The 24,767-nt window shown below is 38.0% G+C and overlaps 1 protein-coding gene and 1 long non-coding RNA gene across 3 annotated transcripts in view; both read left to right on the top strand.

The window, feature by feature from the left end:
* Znf654 (zinc finger protein 654) overlaps nucleotides 1-24,767 on the top strand; it is a 61,605-nt gene that overhangs the window by 7,719 nt on the left and 29,119 nt on the right. For both annotated transcript variants that reach the window (XM_050148721.1, XM_050148720.1), the window contains exon 2: nucleotides 18,566-18,711. In XM_050148721.1, coding sequence (XP_050004678.1) covers nucleotides 18,566-18,711 — 146 coding nt within the window. The remainder of the gene's footprint in view (nucleotides 1-18,565; nucleotides 18,712-24,767) is intronic.
* Nucleotides 11,892-17,328, top strand: LOC126505618 (uncharacterized). Its single transcript, XR_007592945.1, has 3 exons — nucleotides 11,892-11,937; nucleotides 13,597-13,638; nucleotides 15,155-17,328. It is a non-coding gene; the product is annotated as an uncharacterized lncRNA (long non-coding RNA).

The following is a 24,767-nucleotide window of genomic DNA, read 5'->3' on the forward strand; positions in this document are numbered from 1 at the left end:
TTCCCTGCCCTGCGGGAAGTCCAAGGTCCTCCCACTTCTATCCAGGACCAGGAAGGTGAGCATCCAAACAGGCTAGGCTCCCACACAGCCAGTTCATGTATTAGGATTGAAACCTAGTGCCATTGTCCTTGGCTTCTCATCAGCCCTCATTGTCCACCACATACAGGGAATCCGGTTTCATCCCATGCTTATTCAGTCCCAGTCCCGCTGGCCTTGATGAGCTCCTAATAGATCAGATCCACTGTCACAGCGGGTGGGTGCACCCCTCGTGGACCTGACTTCCTTGCTCATATTCTCCCTCCTTCTGCTTCTCATTTGGGTTTTAAGAGCTTAGTCCGGTGCTCCAATGTGGGTCTCTGTCTCTATCTTGATCCATCTCCAGATGAAGGTTCTAAGGTGATATGTAAGATATTTATCAGTATGGCTGTAGGATAGGGTCATTTCAGATTCCCTCCGCTCAGTTGCTCAAGGTACTCGCTGGGGACATCTCCCTGGACACCTGCGAGCCCCTCTAGAGTCAAGTCTCTTGCCAACCCTAAGATGGCTCCCTTAATTAGGATATATATTTCTCTGCTCCCGTGTCCACCCTTCGTTTATCCCAACCATCCCATTCCTCCAAGCTCCCCCCAATCTCCCCTTCTCACGTTTCTCACCCCATTTCTCCTTGGCCCCATTCCACCTCATCCCAAGTTCCCAGTTTTTGCCCAGCAATCTTGTCTACTTCCCATATCCAGGTGGGTGACTATATGTTTTCCTTTGGCTTCACCTTCTTATTTAGCTTTCCTAGGATCACAAATTATATGCTCAATGTCCTTTATTTATGGCTAGAAACCAATTATGAGTGAGTACATCCCATGTTCATCTTTTTGGGTCTGGGATATCTCACTCAGGACAGTGTTTTCTATTTTCTATTTCCATCCATTTGCATGCAAAATTCGCGAAGTCATTGTTTTTTTACCGCTGAGTAGTACTCTAATAGGTATATATTCCACACTTTCTTCATCCATTCTTCCATTGAAGGGCATCTAGGTTGTTTCCAGGTTCTAGATCCATATCTATCGCCATGCACAAAACTTAAGTCCAAATGGATTAAAGACCTCAATATCAGGCTGAATACACTGAACCTGATAGAAGAGAAAGAGGGAAGTACTCTACAACATATGGGCATAGGAGATCACTTCCTACATATATCTCCAGCAGCACAGACTTTAAGGACAACATTGAATAAATGGGTCCTCCTGAAACTGAGAAGCTTCTGTAAAGCAAAGGACACTGTCACTAAGACAAAAAGGCAACCCACTCTGACTGGGAGAAGATCCTCACCAACCCTACAACAGACAAAAAGGCCTAATCTCCAAAATATATAAAGAACTCAAGAAACTGGAGTTTAAAAAGCTTAATTAACCCAATTAAAAAATGGGGCACTGAACTGAACAGGGAATTCTCAACAGAAGAAATTCAAATGGCCAAAAGACACTTAAGGTCATGCTCATCCTCCTTGGTGATCAGGGAAATGCAAATTAAAACAACTTTGAGATACCATCTTACACCTGTCAGAATAGCTAAAATCAAAAACACCAATGATAGCCTTTGCTGGAGAGGTTGTGGAGTAAGGGTTACCCTCATCCATTGCTGGTGGGAATGCAAACTTGTGCAACCACTTTGGAAAGCAGTGTGGCGATTTCTCAGGAAATTCGGGATCAACCTACTCCAAGATCCAGTAATACCACTCTTGGGAATATACCCAAGAGATGCCCTATCATATGACAAAACCTATTTTTTTTAATGATGGAAAAAATACAGGATAAAATTTATTTTATTTTCTTGCTTAGAATATTTTCAAGTACAGTCATTTTGCATAATGAATTATTTCTTGTTATCCCCAAAGATGACTGAAATACCCCCACTTTGGGGTGGGTGTGGAGAAATGCTAATTTGATTAAGTGAATTTAGTAAAGGTTATTTTTTACATTTACTGGTGAAATCCTATATGTAAGTAATTTATTGACAGTTTTTCATATATTTACCACTGTTTTCTGATGTGGGAGTGTCATATATCAATCTGTTGATTTCATTGGTTAAGCAATAAAGAAACTGTTTGGCTGGCCCTGATAGGTTAAAACATAGGTGGGAGGAGTAGACAGGAGGAATAGGAAGTGAGGTCAGACTCTGCTCTGCTCCCGGAGAGACTCGACAGCTCTGCTCTCTGGAGCAGAGAGGCCAGGCTCTGCTCTCCCAGGCAGCTTCGACCTAGGATGGACGTAGGCTAGAATCTTCCCGGTAAGCGCACCTTGGGGTGCTTACACACATTATTAGAAATGGGCTAAATTAATATGTGAGAATTAGCCTAGAAGAGGCTAGATAGAAATGGGCCAAGCAGTCTTTAAATGAATACAGTTTGTGTGTTTTTATTTCGGGTATAAGCTAGCCAGGCGGCTGGGGTGCTGGGGACGCAGCCCCGCTGCTACTCCGATTTCAACAGTTTTCTAAATAATCACTACTTTCCTTGCCTTGAAAAGCTATCTCCGACTGGGATTGCAGCTGTGTGATACAACCTTTGTCTAGAATACTTGTAGTTCTTGGTTTGAACACCAATTTTAATTTTGAAAATAATATGTTACAAAGAAATGCTTTTAAGGAAGTTTATTGCTTTATGTTTTAAGATGATTTTTGTAGTCCTGTCAAGAGAAGGTTATTCGTTGTACTCTTGTTTATGGCATAATTTTTTATTACCAAAATGTGCTAAATTATACCATAACCATTAAGAAAACACAGACACACACTTTAAAATCAAGTTTAAGAAATCTGTGTAGCTAAGTCTGGTGATATAGACACTATCAACTAAAGTAGATGGATTGCAAGTTCAAGGTTTGTTTGTATTACAGGAGTTGAAAACCCAGCCCAGGCAATTTAGTGAGACCTTGTCTGAAAATAAAAAGTGAGAAAGAAAGAAAGAAAAAAAAAGGCTGTAACTGTAGCTTAGCTATAGAGAACTGACAGATTCCCAGTATGGGGGAAAAAAAAGCCCAAGATCCAGTGAAATTAGTGTGGAGTGAATTGGTAGCCAATACAATCTAGTTTATTGAATACCGTTTAGGTACACATTAATATGTCATGGTTAGGGACTGAGTAGATAATTAAGTAGTAAGTAATAGCAACATAAATATGAAAAATAAGATTTTTCAATAGAAAAATAGGATGTGTTGTTTAAGATTCTAAAGTTGACTACATTAATACTCTATACCATCAACTGCAAACCAGCAGTGACTCAGAAGAGATCGGAGAACTCTTTCTCTATGCAGTAGATAAACTATTGATGCAAATGTTGGCACTTGTTTATAAAGGCTCTATGAGGAGAAGGTATACAGTTATATAAATGGTCTAATGGACTTATGTGTTCTTGGATTCTTGCACAAGCTAAGCTCTGATGAAGTTTTTTGATTAAGCATGCAATTTAAGATATAGTGTCCCATTTAAATTGAGTTGAAAGATAGCTGCGCTTCTAGAAATCACAGCTTAGCAATGTGATTTCTCTGTGGATGGTATTTGATGCCAGATATGAGTTCACAAAGGGAGAAAATACAAACTAGGTTCATAAGAAAAGGAATTAGAACTGAAGCTAGAGGAACTCCAAATCAAATGGTCTATAATTTGAATATTCTGTAAATGAAGTCTGAGAAGTTAATTATTGGTGAAAATAAGGGGACAGAAGGCAAACTATGTAAGCTTCAGGAAGGTAGAGTGGTTACCAACAGCAGAAAACTTGATTTGTTGAGGGCTGGGATTGCCTGGAGATAGAGAACAGAGGTCTAAAATGGCAGCTGTGTGAGGAAGCTTTTTTTTAAATTGATTTTTATTGAGCTCTACATTTTTCTCTGCTCCCCTCCCTGCCTCTCCCCTCCCCTTCAACCCTCTCCTAAGATCCCCATGTTCCCAATTTACTCAGTAGAGCTTGTCTTTTTCTATACCCATGTAGATTAGATCTATGTAAGTCTCTCTTAGGGTCCCCATTGTAGTCTAGGTTCTCTGGGATTGTGATTTGTGGACTGGATTTCTTTGCTTTATATTTAAAAACCACTTATGAGTAAGTACATGTGATATTGTCTTTCTGGGTTTGGGTTACCTCACTCAAAATGATGTTTGCTGGCTCCGTCCATTTTCCTGCTTCAAATTTGGAATTTGAATTTCCAAAGTCAAGATCTTATTTTTTTTCTGCTGTGTAGTACTCTATTGTGTAATTGTACCACATTTTCCCTATCCATTCTTTGGTTGAGGGGCATTTAGGTTGCTTCCAGGTTCTGGCTATGACAAACCATGCTGCTATGAACATAGTTGAGCACATGTCCTTATGGCACGATTGAGCCCCCTTGGGATATATATTGAGCTCTACATTTTTCTCTGCTCCCCTCCCTGCCTCTCCCCTCCCCTTCAAGCCAAAAGTGATATTGCTGGGTGAGGAGGTGTTTTGAATTGATATACAGAGGTTCATTTGAGTTAATGATATGGAATATAGAGTCCACACTAGTTTAATATTTTACACTATCAATATTCATCAGTTCCAGTAAAGGCAAGGAGGACAAAACTCCCCAATTCAGTACTGGGGGGCATACAGTATAATTGATCACTTAATTAAACATTAAGAAAAAAAAGTGGACAAGCTAGTTTTCTGGCTTCATTTCTGACAAAACAACATAGAGATGTGAGAGAATACTGCAGAAGTGATCATGTCAGTAGATATTTGTATTTAGGTGCAGAGCATTGCTCTGTGTACTCTGGAAATCTGTGGTAGTTTATATGCATTATCTGTTCTGTCAACATGTTCTGAAGAGCCATGAAAAAGTGTCTGTTCATTCGAGGTAGGGAACCAGTGACAGACCAAAGTAATGATTGTACCTAAGTCAAACTTGCTGAACCAATGAATTTATTAAAATTATTTAGCAGAGTATGGATAAGGGGTTTTGTGCTGGAGTATGGATCCCTTATTCCTGAGTCCCTTGCTCCTAAAGGTGATGATTCATGAAGGCTTGTAGTGATAGGAGCGGTGAGACTGCGTCCCCAGCACCCGGCCACCTGCATGGCTAGCTTATGCCCCGAAATAATTACATGGAAACTATTCTTTTAAACACTGCCTGGCCCATTAGTTCCAAGCCTCTTATTGGCTAGCTCTTACATATCGATCTAACCCATTTCTGATATCCCTGTAACACCACGAGGTATCTTACCAGGGAAGATCTTAACCTGCATCTGTGTCCGGTAGGAGAATCATGGCGACTCCCTGATTCAGCTTCTTTCTCCCAGCATTCTGTTCTGTTTACTCCACCCACCTAAGGGTTGGCCTATCAAGGGGCCTAGGCAGTTTCTTTATTAATAAGAAATCACTCCCACATCAGAGGCTGCATCCTTAGAGACCTCTGTGTAACTTGCAGACAGCTCAGCCATTAGGAGAGTCTACTCTTGCAGAAGTTGGTAACTGTATTAGCTTGTGAATATTGTAAGCTTCAGCTTTGCTGAGTTTAGAGGTTTGTTTACTTCCTGAGCCTAGGAAGGAATCTTTAATTATGAGGAAATTGCTCAATACTATCCCAATACTCTGCTAATATATATTTCTACTACTAAAGTTGATGTTACCAGGGTATTTTTACTATTAGAAGGTTTAAATGTTTTAAATAGTCTCTATTTAATATTGTATTGATTGGCATGGACAATGACATATTTTTTTAAAAAAAATACCTATGATAACAAAAGTTTAATATTTTAGTATATTTTCTGTTGCTAAAATAGAATATCATTGACTTAAGTAATTTATAAAGACAAAAGATTTCATATAGTTCTGGAAGCTAAGAATTACAAGACTCATAGCTGCAGCATCTGGTTAGGGCCTTCTTACTGAATCAAAACTTAGTGAAAATCATCATTCGTCAAGAGCAAGGGAACATCTATACTAGGTTTCTCTTTTTGTGGTAAAACCACTAATGCTATCATGATTGCCTCAATCTTGTGATGTGATCTAGTCCAAAGTATATTTCTTGAAAAAAAAAAAAAAACCTCAATTCCAAACACCATCAGAAAGTAAATTAAGTTTCAAGAACACAAACTTTAGAAGATATATTCAAACTATAACAGTTTTAAATATCCAGAACATTTTTTTTTAGATTGTACTCTATGTATGTATACATATTACTCCTATTTTCAGTGTTATCCATGTATCAGAGCTTGGATAATTTCTTTGCCTATGGTAATGCATTTAATTTGCTACCCTTCATGGTATGTGCCACTATTTTCATTTTATAGATAATAACTAAGATTGAGAGAGCAGATGATTTGGCTAAGTTATGTTCTAATATGTGATAATAAGACTGTAGCCTGGCTAGTCTTACTCCTAAGAACCAGCCTGTATATTTTAGCTACTATGGTAGACATATAAACTGTATTCTATCTGAGACAAGCATGTGATATATGTTATGGCATGTAAAATTCATTATTGAGTAGAAGTAATGCCATAGACACCAATTTTAAAAATAATGCAAGAAAAGAAAACTACAAATGTTCATCAGTGTGTGTATTACTTACCTGTTGCTGTGATTAAAACAAAAATGACCCGAAGCAATTCATGGAAGACAGTTTATTTTGGCTTACAGTTACAGAGGGACAAGACTCCATCATGGCTGGGAGGCATAGCAGCAAGCAAAACACATGAGGACAGGAGCAGGAAGCTGAGAGATCATATCTTCAGACCCAAGCAGGAGCAGAAAACGAGCTAGCTGGAAATGGCACAGGCTTTTAACTCTCAGAGACCTCTTGCGGTGACATTCTTCCTTCCGCAGGCCATGCTCCTCAACCTCCCCGACAGCACCACCAGTTGGGGACCAAGTGTTCAAATATCTGAGCCTATGGGAGACATTTTCATTCCAACGGCTTAGATGTGGATGAAAAAAAAGGGAAAGGGGAGCAAAAAGGAAAAAAAAAAAGAAAGAAAGAAAAGAAAAGCAAAACAAGAAAAACCTTCAAAAACTTCCAAACAAGCCGGGCGGTGGTGGCGCACGCCTTTAATCCCAGCACTCGGGAGGCAGATCTCTGTGAGTTCGAGACCAGCCTGGTCTACAGAGCTAGTTCCAGGACAGGCTCCAAAGCCACAGAGAAACCCTGTCTCGAAAAACAAAAACAAAAACAAAAACAAAACAAAACAAAACAAAAAACTTCCAAACAAAGAACTTAAACTTTCTGAAGTTTCTTATAAAAATTCTTCCTTAATTCTTAACTCTTATTCCATGTCTGCTATGCACCTATGTGAAGATCCATTTATCTCAAAAGGGTGGCTTATGGTCGCTGTTAGTCTCAATGTAAACGTTGTGATGATTTCAGAGCTCTAGAAATGATGTTTATTATCATCTTGTCTTTTTAAAAGATGAAAATATGGGAGATATGTTAAATGTTAATAACTGATTAAAGTTTCAATCTGCCCATGCTATTTAAAATAATTTAGAAGTTCCTACCAACATTAAAGTGGATATGCATTTTCTTACTTTACCATCTTTCAATTTGGCAGCCTTTAAAACTGTTGCCTGCAATCTTGTAGATTAAAGATGTTATTTGTAAATTTCTAGAATTTGTACATATTTTATGCATATAATGGTGGTAAAATTGTTTCTTTTTGTCCTCTGAAGGAACCAAAATCACCATAATCTTAAGACATGTGCAAAATAATTTGTACATTTTAACTTTCTTTCAACTCTCATGGTCTAAATGTTTTTATCCAGTAAACAATGTTTTAATTAATACATAGCAACCTAGAACATACCATAACTAAAAAAAAAAAAATCGAGTAAAACAATTCATTTGCAGTGGGATTTCACAGTTTGACTGTAAGTCAACTCATCCCTATTGTACTTATATCTGGAATTTAGGGACAAAGGGAGTAATGACATTTCACTAGAAAGAGGATATCTTGAAGCCTGAGCTTTTTGGAATTTAAATGTTATAATTCCATTTTCTTTATGAGCTACTTTGAAGTTTTAAAATGAGATTCTTTTGAATCTTCAGTTTTTGAGAACTTCATAGCTTGCCTTACAAATATATCCCAACTCTAATCCAGACCCCCACAGTTGTGACTCTCTGCTGCAGGTGGAGTGGCACAGCCATGCTACCTGTTTGGAACAGCATCGGTGCCTTCCATTTCCTCATACGTGTCTTCATGACATAGCAAGGGTGAGGAGCAAGGATAGAGAATGAATGCAGCCTTTAAGCCACTGGGTTTTTTTTTTTTAAATGTATCACACTCTGTCCTAGATTCTTAGTTACTATTTGCAATAATATTAAGCACTATTTTATTATATAGTTCACTGTGTAGACCAGGCTGTCTTCAAATTCAGAGAGATCTGTCTGCCTCCGCTTTTTGAGTGCTGAGATTAGGGTGTGCTACACCATGCCTGAGTAAACACTTAGCCTTAAGATACACAGGTATCTTAAGATGCTATATAGAAGTATAGCAAAGTGTTATTAGTGGTTATAGGTGGGTAAATTAATGCTGAATAATTTTTTCTCAATTGTTGTTCATATTAATTAAAGCAATATGTATAACTTGTAATCAATATAGTAGCAAGGTCTAAAAATTAGACAAGAATTATGAAATATTAAAAGTTAGTGCCATACTGTGTTTATAAAAAGAGTAGATATGCATTCCTTACTTTACATTTCAGTACCTAACTTGAAACTCGAAACAGAGTCTAGACACCATGCTTTTTATGATAAGATGTCCATATTCCTATGTTGATATTACTGTGAACTGAGTCTTGATAGTCAAAAAATTCAGCTATGGACTGAAAAATCTTAAGAACAATTTAGCAGTTTTGACTAGGGAAATACCTAACATAGAGAAGCTGTAAATGCCAGCAGTTTCTGGAAATTGGAGATGGAGAAGAGGAAGAAGAACGCCATGTTGCTTGAGTTAAAGAGTCTGAAAGCTGGCATGTTCAGTCATAAAAGTTGGTATGCAGCTACCTGGCAGAAGGGAGAAAGTGTAGAGATGGTGAAAAAGCCCAGAGATTTAGGGTTAACACGTCTAAGGTTTGATCACTCTCTGAAAGAAAAAGAGAAGAAAAGGGGATAGATATGCTTTTTCCTCCCCTCTCCTTAGCCTTCTTTTTTTTTTTTTTTCCAAGAAATCAAATTTCCTGTGGCATGGACTCCTGGCCAGGTGATTGACAGGCTTAGCTGGATTGCCTCTTAAATGAGACAATACTATATAATGTTCTAATCTTTAGGACAGATCAGAATGTCATGGTCTCCACCCAGGGCCAGAGATATTTCATTCTTTTGACCAGGAGGCCCAAGAGTGGCAAAGCTGATATGTTTACCTTTGTAGAGTTACCAGGGAAACTGGAAGTACAATGCAAAGCTTACTTTGAGGGAGGAGTCTGTCCTCAATGGACTCTAAGACTTACAGCAAAAGATGGATTCATCTAGATCTTGGCTTAGGAGTTTGAATTTTAAGGAACAGTATGTGTAGAGATTAAAGCAAAGCTGTATTTTTGTAAATCTTAAATGTTTTAAGATATATCAGGGAAGGTAAAGTATGAAAGGCCACACTAAAAAGAATGCCATTGTTGAGTAGCTAGAAAATGATTGATTGAAGTCCTAACAGATTAGTGAGAGAGAATGGAGAGGTCAGTTGCTAGAAATGTTAAGGATGTAAGGCATTGTGTGAATGCCCAGAACAATTCCTTGATATTTCATCAGGTTCTAATCTGAATATCTGGGGATGTGCTGTTAATAAAGAGTAGAAGAAACAACTAAGGAATCTAATGAATTGAATGATTTGCTGTCTCAAAGAGTTAACATATTCATGTTTCAACTATTAGTATATTATTTTTATAAAGAACAAACATTGTTTATCATCTAGTGAGAATGTATCATGTATATTAATTTGAGGATGTTCTTCCTGGTGTAAGAACAATGAATTTTAAAGTAGCTGATGTGTTTATTGAAGTACAGAACTTGTTTTCTTTCTTTTTACTAGTGCTTCAGGCTAGATCTTAGTAGAGGCTATATGGGACTTAACATATACCCATTAAAATTTGTTGCATTTTCCTTTTGGATGCTGTCTTTGTCCGTTTATGGCACTAAGGATTAAACCCAGGCCCTGAGTTTACTGAGCTTTTAAGTTCTCCTGCTAAGCTAATCACTGTCCACTATGATCATTTTTAAAATTTAAAATTTTCTTTTAGGTTTGTGTGGTGTGTGTGTGTGTGTGTGTGTGTGTGTGTGTGTGTGTGTGTGCGCGCGCGCGCATGCGCGTGTGAGTGGGTGACTGTGCATGTGTATTTTGAGAGGGTTTCTCTGTATAGCAACCCTGGCTGTCCTGGAACCTTACTCTGTAGACCAGGCTAGCCTTGAACTAACTAAATAGCACCTGAAATAACCACACAGAAACTGTAGTAGTTAAAACACTGCATGGCCGTTAGCTCTAACTTCTTATTGGCTAATTCTTACATATGAATTTAACCCATTTCTATTAACCTGTATATTGCCACATGGCTGTGGCCTACCGGGAAAGATTTTGGCACTCTGTCTTTGGCAACTCCATGGTGTCTCTCTGACTCTGCTTTCTTCCTCCCAGCATTCAGTTCTGTTTTCTCCGCCTACCTAAGTTCTGCCCTATCAACTAGGCCAAGGCAGTTTCTTTATTCATTAACCAATGAGAGCAACATACAAACAGAAGGAACTCCTATACCACCATGCTATAGACCAAGCCAGTTCCGTATTCATTAACCAATAAAAGCAACACATAGACAGAAGGACCTCCCACACCAGGGATGAGCCAATGACAAGCTACAGTCATTAACAACATGCCTCCAATGACCTATTTTCCCTACCTAGGCCCCATCCCTGAAAAAATTGATCACCTTCAATAATGCCATCAAATTATGAAACTATTAGTGAATTAATCCATTTATTAGGTCAAGACTCTTATAATTTCAGCACAGGAGGTTTTTGGAGATAACCTTATATCCAAATCATAACATATCAAAAACTATATGAAGTAATACATGAAACTGTATGATTGTTTCCAGCTTTAGCAGTCATTATTATCAACTATTTGAATCCATAGTATTTATTTATTTACTGCATGTATGTGCACATACATGGGGGAAGGAGGGCAGAGGTCAACTTTAGCTGTCTTAATCTCTCTCCCCTTTAATTTTTCTTTTCTTTTAAAACACAAGGTCTTTATGTAGCTCTGCCCTGTAGCCTACAGAACTCTGTAGATCAAACTGGCCTCAGAACTCACAGAAATTAGACCATGTCTCCCTCCTGAGTGCTGGGATTAAAGGTGTACACCATTGTGCCCAGATACACCTTAATTTTTGAAACAGGATCTTATTGAACCTGGGGCTCAGACTGGCTGGGTAGAGAGCACTGGAAACACATTTGTCACCCACTAGGGCTACAGACTCATGCTGCCTTGCCCAGCATGTGAGTTTAGGGATATGAACTCAGGGCCTCCTGCTTGTGTGGTAGGCTTTTTACTGATTAAGCTCTCTCTCTCTCTCTCTCTCTCTCTCTCTCTCTCTCTCTCTCTCTCTCTCTCTCTCTCTCTCTCTCTCTCTCTCTCCCTCCCTCCCTCCCTCCCTCCCTCCCTCCCTCCCTCCTCTACCTGCATTTACATTTTATTGGAAAGCTTCACCAAGTGGTTTGTGCCTCTGTGACATTATATATGTGCGCATGTATGTATGTGTGTGTATATATAATATAAAACAATATAATATATAAATATATTTGCATAACATGCATATGTATGTGTGTAAAATGTATATGTGCATATATATGCAAATATTTGGGGTAAGAAATCTTTCTTATCCCTAAACATCTTCACATTCTTGCAGGTGGTTTGAATTTTTCGTTTACAAATTTCATGAACTCAATGTTTTACAACCACAGGTATGAGATCTTAATTGACGTTTCCTACATTAGCAGTAGGGCATACTAAGGACTTTTGATCATATTTTTTTCTGTGGGATCCTGGTACTTTTTGCTAGAGTAAGTTGGAATCTGTGGGGTTCTTTCTGAAGAACCTCAAGTGCAGCTGCTGAACGCCAGCCTTCACAGTCCAGTGTGTGTTCTTGCTTTCTGTTTTCAGCCTTCTGCTAAGATACTTTTAGCACTTTGATACCTGGGCTGTTGCTGCTTACTGGTGTTTTAAAACTTACTGAACAAAATCATAAAAACACTTCTGCTCTATGTTCACATCACTTACATAATAACGAAAAAGGAAGTTCTTTTAGAAGTTTTTGAAATATGTTTTTCTCTTTGGAACCCAGTGAAGGAGTACCTCTTTAAGAAACAAACAACAAAATGTTCTACTTTTAATTGTGTTTCTGTTTGTGGGTATGTGCATGTGAGTGCAAGTGCCCACAGAAGCCAGAGGAGGCTGTAGGATCTCCTGAAACTGGAGTTACCCAGTTGTGAGCTACCCAGGGTGGGTTCTGAAACCTAATTTGGGTCCTTGCAAGAATAGTGTGCTGACCTTGTCTATTCTATGTTCCTTTCTATCTTTTGCTTACTTTTCTTTTATTGTTCCAAGTCACAATTAACTTTTATTGGTAGGATAAACGTTTTGTCATTTTTCTGTGAACGGTAGTAGGGTATAGGATGCTTCACTTCTGTGATGCCAAGAGACTAAAATTGTCAAGGAGTTTGAATCAAAACATCTTCAGTATCAAACAAAATTTACCCATTCTTCTTCACTTTTGAAAATCTTACTGGCTTAAAGCAGCTCTCCTATTTTCTCTTCATTGTTGCTTCTCTTCTCCCTAGGCCTTTCCTTTATATAATTGCCATCTGTATTAGCTATTAACTCAAAGTGTGCCTGAAATGCTTCAGTGATTTAAAATAATATCTCTCTTTTTTGCTACCTTTAAGATCTATACAAATTTCATGATACTTCGAATAGATTTCTCAGTGTTCAAGGAGAAGTTTTCTATACTTTTTTATTATCAAATTTCCATCAATTTTTAAAACACCACTTTTTCATAGTTGGATTTCCACACTGGTTCAGTTCTGAGATTTCTGTTCTATAGTTAGCTTCTATCCCTCAGCTAGGTACCTTTGAAAACATCCATGAATCATCAGTGAAATCATCACTGAATTATTAGTTACCTTTGAAATCATCTTTCTACTGGGTAACAACTAGTGTTTTGTTCCTCCATAATTCCATCTGTGAGAACAGTTCTGGAATGGTGTGTTTGTGTGTGTGTGTGTGTGTGTGTGTGTGTGATAAGAACATATCCTTATTCTCTCTTTCTCTCTCTCTGTCTCTCTCTCTCTGTCTCTGTCTCTCTCTCTCTCTCTCTCACACACACACAAACACACACACACCCTGTATTTTAAGAATATACTTCGTAAGGAAGTCTAGGTTTTTCTCCATCTTATTCAACATGCCTTCTTTTCTTTAGTTCTTTCACTATGAATATAAGTGTATCATCTCTTGTAAAATTTAATTCATTTGGAAACTGAGAAAACCTGATATTGAGAGGATTTATTTTTATTTTAGGTTTCATTTTAATTTAATCTTATATTGTGCATATAATTGTATTTCAGGCACCAATTTGAGAATTTATGAAGAAAACAGTCTCTCCCTTGGTAAAGTAATTACTCTCTCCTTACCTTTTGGTAACAAATGAAAATTGACATCACAATTGATGTAAAACCTTTACTATTTATAGTAGGAAAGCCAGATCTTTAGGCTTACCTCCATGCCGAGGTGCTCTGATCTTCCTCACATACAATAAATGTAGAGAACTTGAGGAAGAAGATAGAACAATCCTGTTCAAATAACCTTGGCCTACAGCTGGTAGGCTCTCACTAATCATTGCAAACATTAACCCATGGACTAAGTGATTTTTTTGTGAGGGTGGAATTTGTCTTCACTATGGTATATTTTGAGAAGGACTAAGTTCATATTTTATAGGTAAGATTGTAGTAGGAAAGAGTTATTATGTCTAGAGTTTAGGAAGAGGATAAAAATAGAGTAAGAGAATCCTGAGTGATGTTTTGGTGTCTACCCTTCTCTTTTCTTTAGCTTTCTAGTATATATGGCTTTCAGTATAAGCCTTTTGCCTCTTTCCTGAGTATATAGAAAGTATTAGCTGTAGAAGTGGGAAAGAAGAAAGTTGGTCCTTATTTTTATACAAAATATAGATAAAATTATAATACTTTTTATATTATGGGAATATAAGAAAAACAGGTTGCATCTGGATAAAGACCTTTTAAAAATAAAAAAAAACAAAGTAGAAAATGCTGCATATTTGTATAAGCTAGCAGAATGCAGTTTAACAGAATATTTAAAATATAAAGTCACAACTGATTCTAAATATTACATATATCTTAGTTCAAAGAGTTATTTACAGTGTTTTAGTGGCATTTGGCTCAAACCAAGGTTGATTGTTAGGATGGAGATAATGTGCAGTCTTCTTGTTTTTACTTTTTCTTTCTTCTTCTCCTCCTCTTTCTCCTCTTTTTTCCTCCCTCCCTCCCTCCCTCCCTCCCTCCTTTCTTTTTCTTTTTCTTTTTTTTTAATGACACAGAGTTTCTCTGTATAGCCCTGACTGTCCTGGAACTCACTCTGTAGGCCAGGCTGGCTTTGAACTCATAGAGAGCTGCCTGCCTCTGCCTTCCAGGAGCAGGGTTTAAAGGTATACACCATCACCACACTGCTTTGTTTTTACTCTTTTAAAAAAGCTTTTTTGTGTTTTGAGAAGTTCATACATTTATACAATGTGATTATATATATCTACCACTCTCCACTTTCAGCTTCTTCTAGTGCGTACCACCTAGTGTCCTCACCTTCGCGTCATCTTTAAAAATCATTATTAGTAACTCCCTGTGTCGAATTAGTGATACCTGTATGTATGATAATGGGATAATCACTGGGGCATTGACAACCTCTCAGTACCCGAGTACTCAAGAAGGGTGACTCCCCATCCGTCAGCAACCATCAGTTGCCAATAGGTCTTCCACTAGGGACCTTGGGAGCCCCTCTCCTATCCATGCTGGGTCATGCATAGGTCTTGTGTTGGAAGCCATAGCTGCTGTGTATAACATCCATTTCATTTTCAGAAATCAATATTTCATTGCTTTCTTCCCCCTCTTCTTTCAGGGTCCTGAGCTGTGGACTGGGAGGCTGATATAGAAAATCCATCCATAGCTAAGTGCTCAATCACTTTTGTGCTTCTGTTTTTTGGGTATACACCCCCCCCCCCCAAAAAAAAAAAAAGGTAGCTTTCCCCTACTAAGGCCTATGCTCTTCTTAGTCATAGGTTTTTGACCAGGTTTACAGTACCAGGTATAAACGTCCTTCCTGTGAAACAGGCTAATATCTAATCAGTATTTTAAGTTTATTATTTATTTCATGATTCACCAAAGTGCATTTATTTCATATATTAGATTTTAGTTGAATATTTTCATATAAAAATTATTTTTTAGGTTTAAGAAATATACTTGATAATGATAGAATCTGGAGTTTGTTTCAAACTTTTATGTATAGTTGGTTGATTTCTGTGAGAAACTAGGTTTAATGTCTTTTCTTTCCTTTTGAGTGGAGTACATTCCTATGATTTTACTTAATTTTCTTCTTATGAAGATTTATTATCTTTTGTTAAGCTAATGAATATAAATGAAGGGGATGTCAAAGGTTTGGGTAGAAAGGATACAACTACTTCGTTACAAAGCATGTCATCTGAGGCAAATGATTTTTTTTTTCCATGTTAGGAACTGTTTGTAGCTAAAAGAACCAAAGCTTACAAATGAAAGCTGGTACAGGAGGCCTTAAGTAAAAGTGAAATTTCCCAAATCACATTCTGATGGATATTTGGGGATGTTCTGCAAACAATCATATTTATAGAAACCAGAACTGAAGAGTTGCTGTTAATTTAGACAGATATGGACAAGTATTGTGTTTTCAAGTAGGTGAATTATGGGAACCACTGAGCATGATAGTCGTTTAGTGAGTAAATCTGATGACTTGTTTATTGAAAAAATGGTTGACAGTAGGAAGAGAAGGTTATCTGTATCTCTGTGCCACCAGATAATTTAAATGGTTTCTGCTTAAAAATAGGATTATTGATAATAGTTATGGGGTATGTGACAGACTCAGCATATGTAGATTTCAGTCTACTTTCCTTTTTCTAAACGAATTTTCTCAGGTAGAGAAATAGGAGAGACTTAGTAGCTGATTTAATAGCCTTGCCAAAAAGATGTTGACTTTAGTATGTAACTAGGGGATCTATCTGAACATGTTCTTGTTACGTGTCTGTGTCTGAGTTAGTTTTTGGATATGACCTTGATGATGACATGAAAAAGGTGTGCATGTTTTCAGGTGACATGAACAGGAAGTAAATGCTGATATACTGGTTTTGCATACCTGATTATTTGGGCTGGCACTGGGAGTGGGAAGAATGAAAGATGTGAAATTAGGACCGCTTAAGAGCAGTCTATGTGTAGGAAAGGTGTAACGTTTCTGCTGACTATCCTTACATTACTACCGTACAACAGTTCAATTATAGAAACAGGACATGACAATTTATACTATAGTCTTTTTTTTTTTTTTTTTTTTTTTTTGAGACAGGGTTTCTCAGTAGCTTTGGAGTCTTCCTGGAACTAGCTCTTGCAGACCAGGCTGGCCTTCAGCCCACAGAGATCAGCCTGCCTCTGCCTTTCGAGTCCTGGAATAAAAGACGTGTGCCACCACCATCCAGCCTCATCCTGTACTCTTACAGTTCACTTGGACCATGTTTAAGAGGAATATGGATGTTAATTTGAGCTATGAACAGGATATGCTCTTGAGAGAAGTAGAAATTTTGGATACCTTTGGGAAAGTAGTTAAAATGAGAGCTGTCAGACAGATATCTAATTCAGACAAGAGACTGTATAAAGAAGTTTATGATGGCTGCCAGGTACATTTGACAAACTATGGTATGTTTTGTTTATATAGTTTCAAATCAAAGTAAAACTTGTAGGTAGATGTCATTTTTTGTTTCGTAATGATATTCTAATAAGTGAGTCTGTAAAGTAAATCATTTTTATTTTGCTGCTACCAGAGATTGAATTTGCTTTAGCTGTCTACCACTGAACTATTTACACCGCAAAAATTGTCTTTAGATGTAGTGAATTATCTATCAATAGCTGCATTTGGATTTGCTTAAGCTTCTGGATGGTAGGTGCATCATACATACTATGTACATAGATAGTCTTTAAGACAGCATAAAATGTGAAGATGTAGAAGCACCTATTCTAACTACCATTTTGGAACATACTTAGGAGCTCTTTTTTTGGTTTTTCGAGACAGGGTTTCTCTGTGGCTTTGGAGCCTGTCCTGGAACTAGCTCTGTAGACCAGGCTGGTCTCGAACTCACAGAGATCCACCTGCCTCTGCCTCCCGAGTGCTGGGATTAAAGGCGTGCACCACCACCTCCCGGCATCGTTTTCTAACTCTTTTCCTTCTCTTTCACGCCTGTGTACATTTATCTAGCACTGTGACCCATTTAGAGGTCTTCTTCATCTGAATTTGTCTTTATTGCATATTTGTAATTTTTTTCTGACCAGAAGTGCTTTCTAAAAAGCTAAGAAGCACTATTATTACTAAGGCTGCTTTACCTTTTTGCTCTGCTCAGTCCAACATGTCTTAGGAGTTCCGTTCATTGCCTCTGAGACTGCCAGGTGGGAGCTGTCCTCACCACCTCAACTCTGATACGCAGTTGGCCCATGCTGCCACCAAGTAACTTGCAGCACACTGCCCTGAAACCCTATTTAAATGCTCAGCCTTTTGAAAGAGCCAGAGTTTAGCAAGGCCCAGAAAGCCGCTGTTTCAAAACTGTGCGGCTCCCCCCCGCCCCCACTACAGCTGAATCAGGAAAATTTCTCTTAAAGGAGCTTGACATGCTGCCAGCCAACAGCAAGAAGCTGTGTTGAACTGGTTTTTTGTCTAGAATTCCTTTTAAGCTCTCTCAGGTTTTTATGTGGATGTAGTAATCCACGGTGCCAATTTGTTGTAAGATGCTGTTTGTTCGTTTCCCAGCCCCCCAGGCTTTTGAAAATAATCACTCAGAAAGTGTATTAATTAAGTCACTAATTGGCTTATTAACCCTAACTTCTTTTTGGCTAGCTCTTACATCTTAATTTAACCCATTTCTATTAATCTGTATGGCCACAAGGCTGTGGCTTACCTGGTAACCTTCTGGCGTCTGTCTCCCGTGAGGCTACGTGGTTTCTTTCTGATTCTGCTTCCTTTCTCCCAGCATTCAGTTTAGTTTTCCCCACCCAGCTCTACTCTGCCCTATCAGGCCAAGCTTATTTATTTATTAACCAATGGTATTCACAGCAAACAGAGGGGAATCCCATCTCAGATTTCTATCCTGATAAAACAGTATAGGGCGTTTTTCCTTATGTCAGTCATGTACATTCATACAGAGCTAATGTTTTCACATATCCTTTAAGTTTTATCTGCCTTTTAAAATGTGAAGTTGGTAACATTTTCCATAGTAATGTGCTTTTTAACTCATTTCTCTATAAGGTGGTTGAAGATTATGCTGGACGATGGCAGGTCCCTTTGCCACAGCTTCAGGTTCTTCAGACTGCACTTTGCTGTTTCACGTCAGCCAGCTCATCGTTCCCAGATGAATGTGAGCACGTACAGTATGTTTTGAGTAGTCTTGCTGTGTAAGTATACTTTTTTCTTATCAACAACACATTTATTTTTTTGCTTTGATATAATAGCTTTTGCTCTTTCTTCTGAGGATAAAACCTTTCCTAATTTCTTACCCCAATAAGAAATTGTCATTTCTTTACTTCAGTTATTTTGTTTTAACTTTCAACATTTAAGAAGAATTTTACTTTTATTGGGTTGAAGTGGATTTGTGGCATACACATTTTCTTGTCACTGCATTGGGTTTTAATTTTCCAGGTGACCTTAGAAAATTCTAAGGGTAAGTCTCAGCATATGGTCATTGAGGCCATGGTAATAAGCAGAGAGGGATCTTAAAACTTTCTAGAAAGGGGTCCAGAAACTCCCAATTTTAAAAATCGCTTGTAGGTAGAATTGAGTTAAAATTACACACTGGGCTTTTTGTTAAGAATTAGCTGCTTTAGTATTGTAGTAGTTGAAGGTTCTCCTTCAAGATCCAGGATTTCACTTACCCTGACTTGTGGATAGGTGTTCATTACTAGGCATGATTTCCCTCTTGTTGAGTTGGTCATAAGGCCAATTAGAGAACTGTTAGTTACCACTGAGGTATGTGTGCTGCTACTGCACCCCAGAGTTATGCCATCCTGGTCATTGATGTGGTTCATAAGCATCATAGCTGGGTTAGGACTGTTGGTTGAGTTGCCTCATTTGATGTTAAAGGGAGCGGGGCCCCTTGTTCCATCCTGCCCAGCTAACTTAACCCCCAAAATACCCATTGCCTGGCCCATTAGTTCTAGCCTCTTATTGGCTAACTCTTACATCTTGATTCAATCCATTTCTAATAATCTGTATGTCACCACGAGGTCATGGCTTACTGGGAAACATTCAGCATGTCTGACCTGGCATCTCCATGGTGGCTCTCTGTCTGCCCTTCCCAGCATCCAGTTCTATCTACTCTGCCTACCTAAGTACTGCCCTATCCAAAGGCCAAGGCAGTTTCTTTATTCAACCAATGAAAACAACACATAGACAGAAGAACCTCCTACAACAATTTGAAAGCTTGAGTGTCACCTTCTATTACTATGAAAACTGGTCCTCAGGGAAGAAACAGTCAAATAATTTCAAGCTTAGGGAGCTTTTGGGTCATGTGTTCGAAGTCCATGGTGGTCTTCAGAAATAAAAACTTACCTTCTACTTCTGGGACAACCAAGGACAATAGCAATAGTCTCTAATGTTCTGGGAGTCTCCTCAACAACCCTTGTCAACACTTCATACTCGAATATAGAGAAGGAGTCAGTCAGTTTTAACTTTCCTAACTAGAATAGTTATATATTCTCATTTCCTGGTATTAGGTGATTTTTTTGGCTTGAGGAGGAGGCGTTGTTAGTCCAGATAAGAAAATTTCATTTAAACTATGTACATTTATACACACAAACTTAGGCATATTATAGTTTTTCTTAGATAGTTAATAGTATGATTTCTTTTAAGCATCCTTATTGTCATTATATCCTCCCTTCTGTATTTATCCCACTCCCTATTTAGGGCCTCCATTCCCATTGTTTAAAATGTCATATAATGATTTTATTTTTATGTTTGATAGCTTATGTACTGCTGCCCATATGAAATACAATAGTTTAAGAATCACTATGTGCCCTGGGTATGATTACACTAGTCTGAAATCCCAGCATGTAAGTATCTTGTAGAGGCAAGAGAATCAGAAGTTGAGGGTCATTCCTGTCTATATAGGGAGTTTGAGGCCAACATAGTTATGTGAAACCCTCTCTCAAAAAATAAGAATCAAATGTTATGTAAGATAGAGTGCTAGGTGAAAGAATTAGTTATTCGAACTGCTTGTTAAGTATTGCTGTTTTTTAAAAGGAAAAGTTTATTACTGGAATTTACTATAATAGAAAAGAGAATTGTATTTTCACTTCTAGAAGAAAAATAGAGAAACAGCAAAATGATTGTTTCTGTAAAGTAGTAATAAGTTTGTGATGATGGTATTTTATTTTTCTAAACTAACCAGAAAATTATAGAAGTGCGTAACTATTCTTTATTTTCTGTAAAGCTTTGTGCTTTGTTCTTAGGTCAAAGTAGAAAACAAATAAGTCTTATTCTTAAAATTCTTGCAGAGTTTCGAGATACTAAATCACCAGTTATACCTTTATGTAATTGCAATTTTGAGATAATTGCAGTGTATAATGAGGGGGCATAGCAAAGGCTTTACCTGGCCTTGGATGCTATGGGAAATCTTCTGGTTGAGTTAACACTTACTGACTTCTGAAAACATGCAAGGAATAACTTAAGTAAGCAGCACATAATGGTACCTGTACAAGAAGTCAGAATATTCACAGAAGTAATTATAAAATGTTTAGTTTCTGTTTGAAGACTTCTCTTTCATAGTTTATATCATGTATGGGTAACTTTTATTCAGTTGAAAAAACATATATGTCTGAGCTATGTGTTTTAAGAGTCTGTTTTATATTCATGTAATTATATGCATATATATGCTATATGTAAATATAAGCTAATGTAATTTATATATGCCCCTCTTTACAAAATTCTTTACTAATGTAATTATGCAGGAAGAGAGGCCATCTCCAGGCTGGACAGTTGAACTATGGCTATTGAGGGGATCTTTTCAGAGAATGAAAATGAATTCTGTTTTTATTCATCTGAAGATTTTTCAAATGTTTTAGAAATGAAGAGCCATTTAGGAACATATTTTAAATCACTAACCACAATATGTCTGTCTTTACTATGGTTTACTTCTTTTGTAAACTATATTTAATACAGAAATAAAAGTTTTCTTTCTCTCTCTGTGTGTGTATACACATATATTTGAATTAAAGTATACCTCTCAAATATTCATTCTTGTAGAAAAGGAAACCGAGGATTGAGAAGTTTGGAGACTTGTAAATTCCAGGTAGCTAGTTATAACTAGTTAGCTAGTCTTTTTCTCTTCTCCTGTAAATTAATAAACACTCCTTTCTCCCCCACCTTCCCTTCCTCCCTCTTTCCCTCCCTCCCTCCCTTCCCTTCCTTCCTCCCTTTTTTTCTTCCTTTATTGAAAATAGATTCTTCTCTTATACAGTACATCCCAACCACAGTTTCCCCTTGCTACACTTCTCCTAGCCCCCTCTTCACCTCTCTTCTCCCTCAGATCCACTTCCCCTTTATTTCCCTTTAGAAAAGAGCAGGCCTCCAAAAGACAACAGCCAAACAGGACAAAACAAGATACAATAAAATAAGGTGAAAGCCCACACATTGAGGCTGGACATGACAACCAATAGGAGGAAGTCTCAAGAACAGGCAAAAGGAGTCAAATATACACCTGCTCCTACTGTTAGGAGTCCCATAAAAAACACTAAGCCAACAACCATAACATATATGTAGTGAACATGGTGCAGATCCTTGTAGGCCCCAAGCTTGCTGCTTTCGTCTCTGAGCCATGTTCTCCTGGTGCTGTCTATCGCCACTCTTACAGTCTTTACTCCTCCTCTTCCCTGATCTTCGAGGGTAGGGACCTGATTTAGACTTTCCCTACATAATTTGTAGTTCTGAGTCTCTGCACCCACTCTCCATCTGCTGTTGGAGGAAGCCTCTTTGATGATGACGAGACAAGATACAGATCTATGAGTGTATCAGTAATTTCTAGCTTTCATAGATTACAAAACAATGGTGTATGAAACTGAAAACCAAGATAGCTATCAGTTTTATATGACTTCAGATGTTAATGTTGCTTTACCAGCCTTTTTTTTTTTTCAACAAGGAAACTGTTCATGGATTTTAGCATACCAGACTGAGATGAGCAAATAGGAAACTTAAGTATTTGCCTGATAGACATCAGGTTCCCAGATATTATCAGAGGCGTGGACTTGTTAGACTCGTAGCATTTATATGTGCAGTGGACAAAAAAGCATATGCTTATATATATCTTAATATGTCAAGTTGTAGCATGTATGATTAGCTTCTTATTCAGAACAGTATACATTTGTGGCTGTACCACATGTGTAATGGTAGATTACTTTTTTGATTATCTTTATTGTACTATATTTCAAACTTGATTTTCTATTGTATTGCAACCAAGGTTCATTTGATTCATTGATAATATATAGTAATGTAGATACAAGTATCAACCAATTTGGAAATCAAAGGAAGAAAGAATAATTATTTAGAAATCAAAAGAAGAAACAATAATTACTACAGTACATTTGGCTTCTTTTTAAAATATAGTGTGTTTGTGAGTATGTGTGTGTTTTACTTGTTTGGGGTCAGAGGACACCTGAGGTAGTCTGTTCTCTCCTACCGTGTAGGTCCTAGGGATTGAACTCAGGTCATATGTTTCGTGGTAAGTCTTTTACACTTGGCCATTAGCTCTAACTTCTTATTGGCTAACTCTTACACATTAATTTAACCCATCTCCATTAATCTGTGTATCTCCATGTGGCAATGGCTTACCAGAGATTCTAACCAGCATCCATCTCAGGCAGAGCATCCATGGCTTCTATTACTCTGCCCTTCTTCCAGCATTCAGTTCTGTTTTCTCCACCTACCTAAGTTCTGCCCTATCAAGCCAAAGCAGTTTCTTTATTCATTAATCAATGGAAGCAATACACAAACAGAAGGAACTCCTATATCAGACTGACGACCCCGTGTTTCTTCTTCCCTGAAAGTGGCTATAAGAAAACTTTTTTTTACTCTAATATAATAGAATACTTGAAAATTTTCAACTTAAAAAAGGGCAGATTATTTATTTTGTTTGTTGAGTCTACGCATGTGTGTGTGGAGGGTTGCCCTTGTGTGTGGAGGTCCCATTTATTGTTTCTCTCAGTGTCTGTGCTGTTGGGGTTATAATCAGGAAGTGGTTTCCTGTGTTAGCATGTACAAGTATACTTCCCACTTTCTCTTCTGATGTTCAGTGTGGCTGGCTTTATGTTGAGGTCTTTTATCTATTTGGACTTGAGTTTTGTGCATAGTGATAGATATGGATCTATTTTCATTTGTCTACATGTTGATATCCAGTTATGCCAGCACCATTTGTTTAATATGCTTTCTTACATTTGATATTTTTTGCTTCTTTGTCAAAAATCAGGTGTTCGAAGATGTGTAGATTGATATCTGGGTCTTCTATTTGGTTCCATTAATCAGCACCCATGGTGTTTGCTCTGTTCCTGTGGAGTTTGCGGTCTCAGGCCTGCTCTGGTCTAGGTTTCTGACTCAGACCTGTTCCTGTAAATGCCCCTGGTCTGGATCTGCTCCTGCAGAGGTCTCTAGGTTGGGGTTGGTTCTCCAAAGATCTCTGGCTCTGATCTTCTCCCTTGGAGGTCCCAGACCTGGGTATACCCAGATCTGCAGAGGACCTGACTCAGGCCTACTCTCTCAGAGGTCCCAGCCTCATGCTTTGACCTGTAGCAGTTTCTAGTTCCTGCCTACTCCCTAGCAGGTCCCAGACCAACGCCAGGACTCTGAAGAGGTCCTGGCAGAGGCCTACTCCCTTTCCTTTTCTGGTTCATCTTTGCCTTCTGCCTTCAAGAGAGATAACTGCTTTTATTAGTTTTTGGTCTCCTTAGGCAATCTACAAAAATATAAATATTGTATTGTAGTATGAATAATAAAAACCCAGAAATAGATACTGGGGTCTAACTTGAAGATCGTAAAAGCAAAGCAGCCAGCCCCTAGAGAGACCTTAAAAACCCAGAGATAGATACTGGGGTTCAACCTGAAGATCATAAAAGCAAAGCAGCCAGCTACTAGAGAGACCTTACCTCTATCAAATCTTCAGACTGAAGGGGTGAGAGAGATCCTGTTTCCATGAATTCTCAAACTACACACTACACTGAGTTCCTGTCTCTTCCCCCATTATATTCCTCTCTCTTCCCAGCCATATCCCTTCTGTCTCCACCTCCCTAGTGCTTGGAATAATGACATGTGATTCCAAGTGCTGGGATCACCTTTATATAAGCTCTGTTTCTCTTTTTTTTTATTATCTTCTTTTTTTTAAATTTTATTTTATTTATTTATTAAAGATTTCTGTCTCTTCCCCACCGCGGCCTCCCATTTCCCTCCCCCTCCACCAATCAAGTCCCCC

This window comes from Alexandromys fortis, unplaced genomic scaffold, assembly GCF_014885135.2.
Source record: "Alexandromys fortis isolate MF-2015 unplaced genomic scaffold, M_Fortis_MF-2015_v1.1 scaffold_4, whole genome shotgun sequence".
Lineage (NCBI taxonomy): Eukaryota > Metazoa > Chordata > Mammalia > Rodentia > Cricetidae > Alexandromys > Alexandromys fortis.